This window comes from Condylostylus longicornis, unplaced genomic scaffold (assembly GCF_029603195.1).
Source record: "Condylostylus longicornis isolate FDR11 unplaced genomic scaffold, ASM2960319v2 ptg000007l, whole genome shotgun sequence".
Lineage (NCBI taxonomy): Eukaryota > Metazoa > Arthropoda > Insecta > Diptera > Dolichopodidae > Condylostylus > Condylostylus longicornis.
In genome coordinates, this window is record NW_026577976.1 from 910,863 (window position 1) to 925,866 (window position 15,004).

General features: G+C 22.8%; 1 protein-coding gene across 3 annotated transcripts in view; it reads left to right on the forward strand.

The window, feature by feature from the left end:
• Positions 1-6,018, forward strand: part of LOC129618470 (sodium/calcium exchanger 3) — a 38,210-nt gene extending 32,192 nt beyond the window's left edge. For all 3 annotated transcript variants that reach the window (XM_055533250.1, XM_055533252.1, XM_055533251.1), the window contains one exon: positions 5,876-6,018. In XM_055533250.1, the coding sequence (XP_055389225.1) occupies positions 5,876-5,879 (4 nt within the window). In that variant the 3' untranslated portion in view covers positions 5,880-6,018. The remainder of the gene's footprint in view (positions 1-5,875) is intronic.
• Positions 6,019-15,004: the final 8,986 nt, after the last annotated feature.

Here is a 15,004-nt window from a genome sequence, read left to right on the forward strand (position 1 = left end):
TTTTTGCTTTTTAATTTTAAACGAAAATTAAAAAGATTTTTTTTGTATAGTCTGATGACTTGGCCTTATTATTCTTTCGTTCATTTTCTTTTAATTTTACTTACATACATATGTACATACATATATATTTTTAAACATAAATTAAAAGTTTATTTTTTTGGAAAATAATATATGTTTGTGGTTATGACGTCAATATTCGAAATTAAAAAAAAAGCAAGTGTGTCTGTGTATGCTTATATTATTTTAGTAAAATTTTACAATTGAAATTTCAGAATTTTTCAATATAACGGAATTGTGTATTGAATATGTATTGAAAATTAAATAAGGTTGGGTCAAGCCAATGGTTTACAAAGTAGCACTTTTCACTTCAAACAAGTGAAAGTAAAATTAAACTAACAACATTCTACTTAAAAACCATCTAGCTTTTACGCTATTTATGTCAATTTCATTCAATTATTTCAAAGATTGCATATATTTCGGATGAGGTAAAAAATATAATTGATAGAGTTGTAAGCATAATGCTTGAATTTATGGGTTAATTGCGCGTGTTAAGAATAATGATTATATTTTTTGTTGGCATGGAATTCACTGTTAGCTTTTTGCGTTTATAGAAATTTGTAATAAAGCTTGCAGTTTCGGAAAATATAAGGTGTCAAAAATTTCAAATTTTCCAACTTTCAAGACGCGATAGCTTAAGAAGGGGTGGAGGTGGAAAAAAAATCTTCTGTTAACAAAAAAAATATTTAAAAATGTACAAAAGCATTTAAAATTTCAGATTCCTATAACGTACAGTTTAGAAGAAGAATGAGCTTTTTTGCGTTTTTCATATTTAATTATGCTGTGCCGCGGTAGAAAACGCTCGACACGACTTTCCTGTTTTAAGAAGATTTAAAATAATATTTTCAAATTTTGTTAAAGACTTGCAAACGGGTCCATAGACGGATGGCCGGAAGAATAGAGTGAAATTAATAAGCACTATTTTTCAAAAAATTTTTGGAAAGTGCTTAAAAAAGGGAGAAGAAATTATTTTATTATAAACTATTAAAAAAATATATTTTTAATTAATTAAAGATAGATTTTATTACCTTGAAGATTTGAAATTATTTTTTACTGAATTTATGAGCAGGTATTCATTATTTGTTTCAGATTAATTTTATCGATATTTTGGCTAAATAATAATTAGTAATTATTTGATTTTTAAATATTCCTGTTACTAACAAAAATGGTTAATAATTTTAAATAATGTTAAGAATATTTAAAATATTTTAAACAGTCGACCGAATTGTTAAAATTTTTTTAAAGAGAAAACATAATTTCTAAATTATTTATTAATTTATTAAAAGTTCTTTTACTGGCCTTTATAAAATTATTAGATTTTATCCTGTCCTGCTCATTAATTTACATAAATAAGTTTTCAATATGCAAATTTGTTAAAGTTATACAATGCAAAAGTAAATAATTTATTAACATATCACACTTTTTTAAAAAAGTTGATTTCTTTAAAGAAGTTCAAAATATTGTTTTTACATATTGCGCCTTTACTTCTGAAGACTTGAATATTGTGTATTTTAATAATTGGCTCTGATACTTGAAATTTTGTAATAATTATTATCAAAAATGTGTTGGATGGTTAAGTTATTACTACATTCAGATAAAGAAATTTTTTCAAAAAGAAATTTATGTATATAATTGGAATGTTCTCTTATTAGCCTTGTTAATTTAAGTGATTTTTGCATCGGTAAATAATTTATTATTTTTCATCCCTTTATATTTGATTTAATATCTCTTAGTTTATTATTTTGTATATTTAACCATCTTTCATTCCACAATTAAAACATGTTATTTTTCAAAAAAATTTTTGATTTAATGAAAATAAGCAGAATATCCTTATAGTATCCTTTTTTGCAATGCTTATTAGTTAAGACACTTAATTACTTGAGCTTGGAAATGGTATTGTTCAATATAAATGAAGCTTGTTGAAAAATTTATTGCTCTTATAAGTATTGTCAGCAGTATGCTTTATGGGAACTAAATACCGTTCATGAGAGGGAAACTCTAAATAATCTGATATATGAGTGAAAAATCTAAATCTGATGAATTTTCCACGATTAATTCTCATTTGAAAATCGTAACGATCGAGTTAATATCAGAACAATGTGTAAATTCATATATTTTTCTAAATAATTTTAAAATATTTCCATTAACTTTTCAAAGATCATCATTTAATGTTTAATTTCTAATTAATCTCACAATTTCTATAAAGCGAAACATTTTAAACATAAATGACAATATAAAGACCACAAAATTATACTTATTAAAAACACTCAATAACAAGGTATAAATTTTTAATAAGACATGCAAACACACATAACATATACATGTATTTATAATGTACATGCGTATAGTGTGTGTGAATGTATGAAAAATTGGAAAGAGAAAAATTTTTCTTGTTAATATCTTAATATGTCGTTAATAACTGTAATTTATTTATTTTTTTTTTATGTTGTTCAAGTTCCGTTATACAAGAACTTTTGACTAAATAAGAATACTTGATTATAATTATATAGTATTTACAGTTATATAATTTATTTTTCATTGCGATTTTTGAATATAAGTACTGTGTAATTTGTGAATGTGTATTTGTATGAAATTATTTAGTATGAGTGTATATGAGCAAATGAATCCATACGTAATATAGTCATCTAGTTACATGCTTATATATACATACTTACATTATATTGAGAAAATTCTATAATGAAATTGTAAGGTTAATAAATAATTAATGTTAATTGCTTTGTTAATATCATCAATTTTTATGAAAATTTTGAAATTTTTTAATAACTGTATATATATATGTATATATATATGTGTATGTTTGTTATTAAAAATTATAAATACTTAATAATCAGTAAATTATTGAAAGAAATTTTTTAATAATTATATAATTCAGTTATTATCCTTTATTTGCATACAATTAGTAAAGTATTGTTTTACCGATCTCTTATTCGACTACAACAAAATCAAATACCGATGACTTGAAATTCGAAGAATTAAAAATTTTTAAGTATAAATCGGAATTAATAATATTAACAGACAATTAAATTTCTTATTGAAATTGAACCGTATCATTCAATAAAGTTCACAAAATTTTTATTATATCTTGATCTACCCAATATTTCTAAAATAATTTAAAATTTTTCTAAAATATTTTTCAATCCTGGTACATAAATATTTGTAGTTTTGAATATAATTTAAATTAGTCACATAAAAATAAATTGTTAAGGAGTTTATGATGAAAAATTTATAAAATACATAGCATTTTTTAGAACCTAAAAATTTTGTTTTGCTAGAGATTATTTTTATTATGGATATTATTTGATAGACCTTTTTTAACCTGATCATTTGCAGTAGTTATGGCAACGGTCCTTTAACCGAAGGGGTCTTGGGTTCAAACCTTGTTCAGGTCACTTTAAAAAAAATTATATTCAATATTATTTTAACTAAATATGCAATATTTATAAAATAAAAAAATTAGTGTAGAAATAATTTTCATATATTTATAAAATATTGAATATTATATTATAATCTTTAATATTTAAACCTTAATAATGTGAATAAAGAAAACAAACTACGGCAGGCTAGTCACCTACTTGAAAGCTCTGTGACGCAAAGAAACTGGGGCATGACTGCCTACCCCTATGCTTCTCCTAGAAGTGAAGAGGGGAAAAAAATGTAGACCTTTCACTGAAAATGACATTGGATATGATTTTTGAAGCACACTGTATAATATATTAGATACGAGTATTATATTTCATCCGTATTTAAGAATTAATGACAATCATTGGAAGGCTGACATAGTAATTAAATAATTAACTATTTAATACAATAATTAAATACTACATCTTTTTAACTAATTCTAAAAAAAATTTGATGCGATGGTCAGTTTTGATTTGTTCTTTGAACAGCTTTTATTGAATTTTTATTTAAATTAATCTTTTACACTTTTATTCTTGAACATTTTCTGTTTTCGGATTTTTTTTTTGCTTACAATAAGGTGTAAAATTTATATAACAAAATACGGTTTGGGATTGAATAGAAAATTCATTCGTACAGTAAAAAAAAATTACCTATCTAATTTAATTAAATTTTAAAATTTAAAAGTTGTCAGTGCGTAAGTGTAATCTTTGACACTCTTTTTACTATTATTATTGTTATTACTTTAGCAAATTTTTTATATTATTACACACATAGACACACTGATATTAGTAATACACACAATTAATCATAATAATAATTACAAAGTGAAAAATAGTAAAGATTATGGATGGTAAGTTCAACAGTTACGTGTGATTTTTTTGGATCTTTTGAATTTTAAAAATGGAAAATGTACATTTATTCTCAGAAAACGATTTTTTAAGTGATTTCTGAGAATATACTGACCACTTTATATTATTTAGATTATTCAGTAATTGATTATACTAATCAGAAACTCCATTGGATTTGATATTTTAATACCTTTAATACTATCGTTCAGCCACTAAAATTTTTTGGACAGACAAGGGCAGAAAAAATTATTATCGAATGAAATCTTATTTGAATATTCCCTTTAGTTACAATTTTCAGTATAAAAAGTGGACTTTTAAAATTGAGTGTTTACTTTATGCGAAATTTGACTTAATTTTTACTTGAAACAGAAATTAATTAATTAACAATAAGAGAATTTCGTCTGATATTATAAATTTATTACAATAAACCCTTTTGAAAATAGAATAAACCCTTTCGTATCAATTTTCAAAATATTTCATTGAATTTAAGGTTAAGTTTTGCAATGAATTTTATTACCATTACTATTTTACACTTACAATATTATTTCTGGTGTAAGTAATAACAAAACAAATTTTCTACACTATAATGTGACTTTAAAGGTCACTTTTAAAATTCTCGATTACAAATATTTTGCCTTCTACATATAGAGTATATTGAAAAAATGGATAAACAAAATACGTGTTACCTTATTGATTTTTCTGGGTATATTAAGTAAGAACTGGGAGATTGTTTTATATGGTATTATTTTTGAATTTCCTTCTTTACTTTTTTTTTGTTTTTTGCAAAATTCAGTTTATGCAATTATTTAAAGAAACCTTTCAAAAGTATAATGTCAATCACTAATAGATTGTATATAAATATATAGGTATTTTGTAATTGTACCTCTAAATGGGTATCTTTGCATAAAGTTAGATTCAAAATATCTAAAAACTTAAATTCAAATAAATTTAGAACAATATTCTATATTTGGATATTTCCGATATAATTTTTAAGGTATTAGTTGTTTGTTTTTTCTAATTTGTCATATTTTTAGTAGGGTATAAATAAATTTCTAATGTTCGGTAATGTCTGTACTTATAGACTTTTGATTTGAAGAAAATTGAAAATACGATTTGTAAGAAATTGTTCCGAATCGGTTACTATATACTTCGTGATCAGTTTACCTTATCAATGAATTGAAATTAAAATTCTAAATAAAATAAAGTATCCTGTAATTATTACTCCTATTATTATATTCGGATTGTAAGTATTACTCCTCTATTATTCCTAACTTTATGCCATATTTAGAGTAGAGTTACTTTAAAAATATTAGTATTTGATTAGTAGAGTGCGAAATGATTCGGTTTTCCAGCGTTTTTTAGAAAATGATCTAAATAGCCCTATTTGTTTCGTTTAATCTTGTATATGACGTACTTTAAATTTGTTTCTCTTAATTAAGTAAGCACTCTTAAGCTTTGTTAATTAATTCCGAATTCTAATTTTTTAATTATTTTAAATTTATTTTTATATTTTAACTAATAAAAAAAATTTTTTTTCTTTCTCTTTTCAGGTAAGTTTTATATTATGAACTTTAAAGAATTTTATTTTGTGAGTAATTAAAATATATAATATTGTTATAAGAGAAAATACATTTGTTTTTAATGATTTAAATCGAAAATTTTAAGATTCTTTAAAAATTTAATGATTTTTCAAAAATTTTATCACCCATAAATTTTGTTCCAAAATTTTATTGTGCCAATTTTAGTTTATGATGTGCAAATATTTGAATAATTAAATGAACTAGTTTTTTTCGTATTACGTTAAAATAAGTTTATGTTATATAAGGTTTAAAATGGCTATATTACAAATTTAAATTCTGTGTAATTTATTGAAGATATTTGAATAGTTTATTTAACCTTGTTAATAGATTTGAAAGCAAAATTATGTGCAAAGGCAAAATTGAAAAAAAAATCATTATTAACACTAACAATTTTGCAATGAGGATGTGTTAGAATTTTAATATGAATCAAATATTACATTTATGTAATCAGCAGTTATGACGAATAAAGTGTAACCACCGTTTACCAACTTATGTAATCTTAGCACAAAATTTTCTTGGTTTTAAGGAAAATTTGCTTGGTTGTTGTAATAAAAATTTTGGCAAGTCGAATTAACGTAAAACTCTTTTCGAAAATTTTATCACTTTGCAAAAAAAAAACATTCTCCTAAACATAATATCAATGTATAGGTACAAATAAATGTATGTATAGAAATAGGCTGAGTATTTTTAGTATAAACCAAAAAAAAAAAATTTTTTTTTGTATCACAATAAAAAAAATTTAATATACCAAGAAGAAAAAAAATAAACATAAAATTGCGAATTTTATGACATTGCTTCTTAAAATAAGTTAATAATTTTACACATACGAGTACATCTATGCGTATACACGCATGTATATTGTATATAAAATAGGGAAATCAGGAGAGTTATTCGTGTTCACTAAATAACGATTTGCAAAATATTTGAGAAATTTTTGCATTTCTGTATAGCTCTTTATACTTACCATATTTCTTAGCCAATAATTTCTTATATAATAGCTATATACATATTTAACTCCCGTAAAAAAATTTTCAGAGAAATTATAAGAGAGAAATCATCCCGTGATATATCCACCTCAATTTTCCTAAATTACAACTGCTTTTTAAACTCTTCTCGCTTAAAATGTATTATACTGAATTACTGTATTTCAGACCTAATATTAACTGATTTAATTCAAACAATTTATGTAAATATAAAATTATAAAAGTAATCATCATCGAATTATCAACTGAATACCTACATGAATATTTACGTACCTTAAATACTTATACATATAGTTTGATTATATGTTGCACTTTTGTCACATTATGTACAAGATCATTAATATTATATAATTAACATGAATAATAATATTAGCCACAAAATAGTTTGGGGTTCCCCCTATTTTAGATTATTATTAAAAAAAAAAATTTAAAATATCGAAAAATTCTCATATATGTATGTATTTAAAATATTTTAATAACGTTCTGCACAATAACTTATAATTGATATATTGTATAAAATCACTTTAAATTTCAAATGTGTGCATATTATATTTGAATTCATATCCAATTATTTTTCCATATACAAATCATCTAAAACACTTATTTTTTAATTTTATAAAAACTTATAATGTCAAATTTTCAACCATATAATTAATTATTAAAATAATGATATTAACAATAATCGGTTCTATTGTTAATTTTCATAAATGCAATTGAATATTTTTTTTTAAACACGCGATGCAAAAAATAAAATCACTTTCAATTATTTTTATTGTTTTCATACATAACATTTCACATACAATTATTTTTTAGCATGAACTCTTTTTTTTTTTCATTTTGTTTTTTATTTTGTCATCGAAAACGTGTTCATATAAATTTTAAGATACAATATGTGAATACAAATGTATATATATATATACTATATTGAAATTTATTATTTATATCTCTAATTATAATATGTAGGTATGTATTTTTATGATTCATATTCCCGTTTTTTTTTTTTTTAAGTGGGTGTTTGCGCGAATACAATACAATTATCTACCATGAGTATTCTATAAATTTACTTTTTATACATGTACATTATAGTATATAGATACATATGCCTTTACTTATGCATAACTTAGTATATGCTTGTATAATAAAATTCTTAATGAAATAGTTAGATTAGTATAAAAACGCCGTATGTGTTAATCATCATAACATTTTGGTTTTATGATTGAAATTAATAATTAATATCAAAATGAGATTCTACACTATGCTATGCACGTACTATTAAAGTTATACATTTTCTTTGAATAGTAATATATACATAAAATATACATACTTCATAAAATCATTAATATTAAATTGCAGTTAATATGTATAATAATTGTAATAATAAAATATTTAAGCGTAAATCAAATTAAATTTTACTTGGCTGGTGTAGGTATTATAAATGAAAACTTGCAAGTATTATAATTTTTAACTCAGTCCATATGTGCGTTACTATCACGTCATTAAACTTAAAGAGTAAATCAAAAATAATTTAATAATTTGCATGAAAATCACAAGTGCTGTTTGAAATTATGTATTTGTGTTTGGGGAAATTGACCAATATTTTTAGCTTAGCTGATTCTACATATTAATATTTGAATACTTAAAGTTAAAATTTCAAATAAAAAAAATTATTTCTCTTTTCTTCCTAATTAGAAAAAATGAACGACTAATAATTAAAATATTTTTAGTAAACTTTGAAAAACACTCTTAATAGAATAAGAGTAAGTGTACTCGAAACACAAAAATTTTTCAATCGAAATACTTTGGAATTGCTTTATTAAACATTGTTATTGTAAATTTTGTTAGTTTATAATAGTTCGGAAAACAATTTTAGCTTTGTCCTTGGTAGTCTAATAGGCGTACATACATAAGTATATGTATATGGCTATCAATACTTATATAATTAGGGTAATGAAGAACAGAATTTATGTCAAATAATATTTGACCACTACTGATTTTCAATAAGTTTGGCAATCTATTAATAATAAGGTATGATAAATTTCTAGAAAATCTCGAGAAGTTTTTAATCAAACACTTGTTTGTATTTCTCCAAAGAACTGTAAAACTCGAATATTTATTTTACATTTATTCTCATATTTTTCTTAAAGTCAATCAATCGCTTGATTAATCACGATTTCTCTAATAGTGTCTTTTGCACTAAATTTAATATTATTTTTAATAGTGCACGGTTACATTATGTATTTGAATTTTTCTATATTTTATGGAAAAAAAATAATTCATAAATCTTAAATTTTGAATTTTACATGCTAACATTATGTATAAAATACTATGGCGACATTTACAACATTTAAAATTACATAATTGTGAATATTCTTACAAATTTGATTTTATTGTTAATGCTTCTACTACAAACAAATCTCTTCTTAGTAATATATGTACATAGTCATATTTTGAAGTCTACTTCTGGTAATAAAAATTCAAATTTTCATTTTAATTTTAATAGAATGAAATTAGTATCTTAGAGTTTAAATATCGTACATTACATAAATTACATGGCTATTCATTCATTCATTAAAAATAAACTTTTGAAGCTTCTCATTCCACTTTTATATATTCAACGTGTAATTAATAAGATCTACTATACACATGCCGGAATATATTTTATATCTATAGAATATATTGCTATTTGTATTAGTATGAGTGAAAATTATATTTATTTGTTTACGAATTATTATTCACCTAACCCATCTGTATAACTAGTACATAAGTATGTTATAAATATATGTATGCATACTATTTTATGAGTATGTCGGCATAATTGATTATCTAATATCTAAACAATGTATAGATATTATTATGTCATTCAATATGAATCTCGTATTATTTCCCTCATGGGTTTTATAAAATTTTTGTTATTTTTTCTTTTCTCGTTTTACTGTTTTTAACTGTGGTCTTTTTCTTTTTTTCTTGTTTTTTAATACCTTAAATTTTTATTAAAGAATTATTCGCTACTGATGGAGCATTGGGTATTATTTAATGTAGGTATGTACGTAAATGTATACCCATGTATATATTCGTTATTATGGACGAAAATCTATAAATATACATGGCATGGCAGGAGAAAAAATAAAAAAATATAAATTTTTATCACATCACATTAAAACAGCGACTGTGACGGTGCCATCAATTAAGAAATTTTTTTTTTTTTTTGCTCTCCCCCAATATATCTTTTAAGTTTTTGTTTTTATTCATAATATTTTTAGAGTGATGGTCAAATCAGACATAAAAGTGAGTGAAAACATAAAAATAATGGAAACAAGAACAAAAATCTAAAAGAAAAATCTGTATTTGTTCTCTTCAATGCCCAAAAAAATTCTTATAAATTTAATTTAAATAAAACGCGAATAATTTTATTTTTGGGAAATCAATATCAGCAGCGATGGTAGTTCTTTTTGGAATAATGATGGATTTACAATGACTGATCATATTCAATAATATTCAGTAGAAATAATTGGTTGATTTTTGAAGCTCAAATTAAACAATTGCCATATATAGTTGTGGACGTGCAATAATATTTCGTAATGGAAAAGGGGTAAATATAAATATAGTCAGAAAAATGTTCGTATGCTGGTACGTATACACCAAGATAGTTTTATTTAACCGCACGGTATTTTGTTACCATTCACTTGTCAAAAATATTAGTTTGTATGAGCTTGTTATTAAATTTATATTTCTGATAAAGTACTACACCTAAAACTTATTTTTCATAATCCATAATTAAGGCAGTAAACTATAAAATTTTAATCTATAAAGTGTTTTTTGAGTGTAGCGAAATCTTACTTTTTCTCTTGCATTGCAAAATATTTCCCTCTATAATTTTGTGGGCCTTGTTTTACAATCACTGTATTTGCTTAAAAAATTATTATTACCTATTTAGAGAAATAGAAGTTATTAAAATAATAATTTGTTCAAAAATTTTTAAAGTACACAGGTGTGTCAAGCATTTTACATCTATTTAAATTAATCTATGATCAAACTTAATAAAAACAAAAAAAATTATTCTATTGTAACTGGCTTTGAACAAAAAAATTTTGTTCTGACAAATATACACACTCAATATATAGAAAAAAATCTGTTTACATTACCATAAAAATTTTGGATTTGGACAGAAAAACAGAAAAAAACAAGAAAACGAAAATATATTGGATTCTATTTTTAAGAGAGAATAACAAGGTGTAAAATTTACCATTGATAATCGAGATTAATTCAAATTCTAAAAAATTTTGCAAATCGATTGTCTATATTCTCAATATGTGTACATATACGTCATAGTGATATGATATACAAATACAAAAGTAGGTATAATAGTATACCAGTTATGTATTATAGGTATAATATAGTATATAAGTTTGTATATTAGAGCATTTAATTGGATCCGATTTGATTGTTAGGGTCAATAACACTTTTAAATTAAAAATTTTCTAATAAAATTTGAATTTATAAAATGAGTTCTATGTAGCTTTTTTAGAAAATAAAAATTTTTAAAACGCCATCTTAACTAAACATAGAATGAAATTATTGTTAAAAGAAAATATTAATTAAAATTCTTGGCAATCGGCTCTTAAATAAAATATTTCAAATTATTTCTTAAATGGTTTTAAATTTTTGAAGTTGATTTGCCCGAAACTTGTAAATCTGATTCTGACAGTCTTAGATATAGAAAACAGTTTAAATAATATCATGTGTTTTACAACATTTTTTAAATTTTATGAATATTTTGCCAAAAATATTAAAAATTTTGTAAAATTTTTAAGTTATTAGTAATTCTCTATACAATATATTGCAAAAATTAATTCTAATATATTTGTAAATGTTAATAAAATTAATTCGATTTTTCATTAAAGTAAAATGTAGTTAATAAATTTATAATAAATTGCATCAATAAATTAAATGTTTTATATTAATCTATGCATATTGCTAATAAATTAAATTTAAAATACAGTCATTACTACGTAAAGTTGACATTATATTTTTTAATATTTCCGCCTTACATTTATATAATTATATGCCATATACCTACACAAATTGCATTCCTAAAATTCAATTCTTGTGAAGAAAGCATTTTTCTACAATATTGTCTACAAACGAATACAAAGTGTTATTTATTGTTATATTGATGTAAATAACTATAACTTTATCAATGCCTACAGGAGAATATTTGTGCAGAATATTTTTATATAATAAGTTTCCGGTATATAACGTACATAATGGAAGGTTATAAAACTTATACATATTAAAGGAAATAGTTTTGATTAATTATATTTATTGATTTGAAATGATTTTAGATTTTAGGACTATCATATTTTCAAGGGGTTTACCCCTTTATATGCTTATACTCGTACTCGTATTTTACGTAAAAACTTAAAAGGGGGTAACCCCCTTATATAAGCATTTAACACATATGAAAATTAGTTATTGTTTTCTTTACATAAGTTTTCAAAGGGCAGTTTATGTTCTAGTATCAGAGATATTTTATTATATATAGTAGGATGGCATACAAATTAAATAACCGTTGACACTTTTTAGCACATTTCCAAGAAGAAAAAAATAAGAATAAAAGGTGTTTATTAATTTAACTTTGTCCGTCCGTGTGTATGTTTGTCAAACTTCTATACGCTTTAATATGAAAAGCTGAAATTTTATATGCAAATAAATTTTTGTTAGAAACTTATATTTGTAGAAAAGCAGTTTTAATTCGCTTATGATTTTGCTGAAGTTTTAAGATTAATTAATAGAAAAAATCTATTTTAATATTTCCTCCTTGTTATTATTTTTGAGATTGGAATGCTTATTATTAGAATTTTTGTATGAGACTATGTGCATTAAAATTATTAAACTTTTTACAAAAATTTTAAGCCTTAAAATAAAAACTTTGAGTTCATATACATAATTTAAAATAAAGCGTGAATATTTTATCTTTTTTGTTTTCATTGTACTTTTATTGCAGTTCTTAAAAAAAAAATAAATATATTATACATATTTTAACAACTTTAAAAACGTTCTCAAAGAGTCTTAAATTGCATTAAAGACATAAGATTAAATTTTCAGTTTTCATAGTTTCAAAGTTTAAGTTTATAAGTTTAATTTTTCTTCTTGCTATGTATACAAAATCTTATAATAATTACAAATAAACTAGATTTAGATTTTCTACACAAAAATATAGGGAAGAGAAAATTTTATAATTAAATTTAGCAAACATAGAAAATTACTTTTAAAATTTTTTGTCAATATTTAAAATTTAGATTATTTGATCTTATTAAATTCAAATTTTTCAAAATTAAAATTCAAATAGTTTTTTAGTCGTCACTAAATATATATTGATTTCCGAATTTATTTAAATAATTAATACTCCCTTTACTTGTAACTCTTCTACTTTTAATAATAATGTAATTTATTTTCGTTAATTTCAATAATACTTTTCTAGACAACAGTTTTGAGTTCGGAAATTCCCGATTAAAAAATTTTTCCTTAAAAATGTTCATAAGAAATTCATGTTTCTTGAGCAAAATATTATTCATGTCTGAAAATTGAAATTGACGAGTGAATGAAGATGTCAACTAAAGGTTTTGAAGTTTCGAGTAAACAATTGAGAAGTGTGACATAACATCTTATAAGCTATCTCTTAAAATGGGTCGTTTTTTGAAAAACTGGTTTTTGCGTCTAAAAGATAAACAAGTTAAATTTCTATTTATGCAATAAGCCAATTTTTGTAAAAATTGTAGATGACACCTTCATTGACTTGTGTTTTCAATTGTTTCTATAGAAATTCTAGGTTAAACAGCATTTCTACTTTCTACAAAATAGGTTTATCAGTTTTCGTTGAAATTTACAAGAATTTCTTATAGTCCCATAATATTCATAATAATTTTTAAACCCCCATAAATTTAAATTAAAAGTGTGAATTTCAATTAAGTTGCAAGAGCTTAAATCTGAGTACAATTTTTTTCTAAAAAAATTTAATTTTAGATTTTTTAAATTTTAAAAATTATCATTGGGTTTTTTAGAATACGACGAAATCGCATTAAAATTTTATTTAGTATAATATTGCATATTATGGTAGCATATAATTGCTACTAATATGGTTTGAATCTTTTATAGTGACTAACAAACACATACACTGCACGTAAAAATAATATAAACTCTGTAAACTGTAACACTTAAGTGTATTAAAAATATTTTCCCTTTAGTTTTTTTTTTCTCCAAATATCTAATTTTGTCTTTAAGTGTTCTAGTACAACTGCTTCTTATATCCACGTTAATAATGGATGCATTTTTATATCATTTTCAAATAAATGGAAAACAATTTGTAATTGTGTGAAAAACAACAACAACCAATGAAATATAAAAAAGAAATAATAAAAACCCTTTTCTTTTGTTTTTATGGAAAAGTTTTTTCTTTATTAAAAAAAAATAAAAAGGATAGCATTTAACAGCAGGTAAAATTTTCATAACATTTTTATTGCTTCTGTTTTTTTTTTTTGTTTTTGTTATTCTCTATTTGTGTGTACTTAAAAATGAATTCTTTTTTAAAAGATAGCATAATACTCTGATTTCCCTTTAATCGAGGAAATTTATAACTATGTAAAGAGAGAGAGAGAGAGAGGAGAATAAAAAAAACAATAGTGACTAGGTGTATTGTGGAATAACAATTTTATAATAGAAAATTAAGCAATTTATAAGGATATTTTATACAACACTAAGGATTTTTGTTTCCAGTTCTTTAAATTGTACTTGTATATTATTATGTAGACTACTTGTATTTTATTGTTATTCAATATCAGATACTGCTGAGTTGTTAATTTCTTGTTTCTTTTTTTTCTGTATAGAGAGAGAGAAAAGTTTTTAACATAAACAAAATGGTCAATAGGTTAAAAATGATTGTAAAATTTTCTTTAACCGGAATAAATTAAACATACAATCAATTTTAGATTTTTAAATACGTTCTGCATGTTTAGTGAAATTTTTGAATAGAAAAATTCTAAGAATAAGAATTGATATTAGAAATTGAAGTTAAAAAAATATATTGAAAAATTAATTTCAATTTTTGTCTTTTCATAAT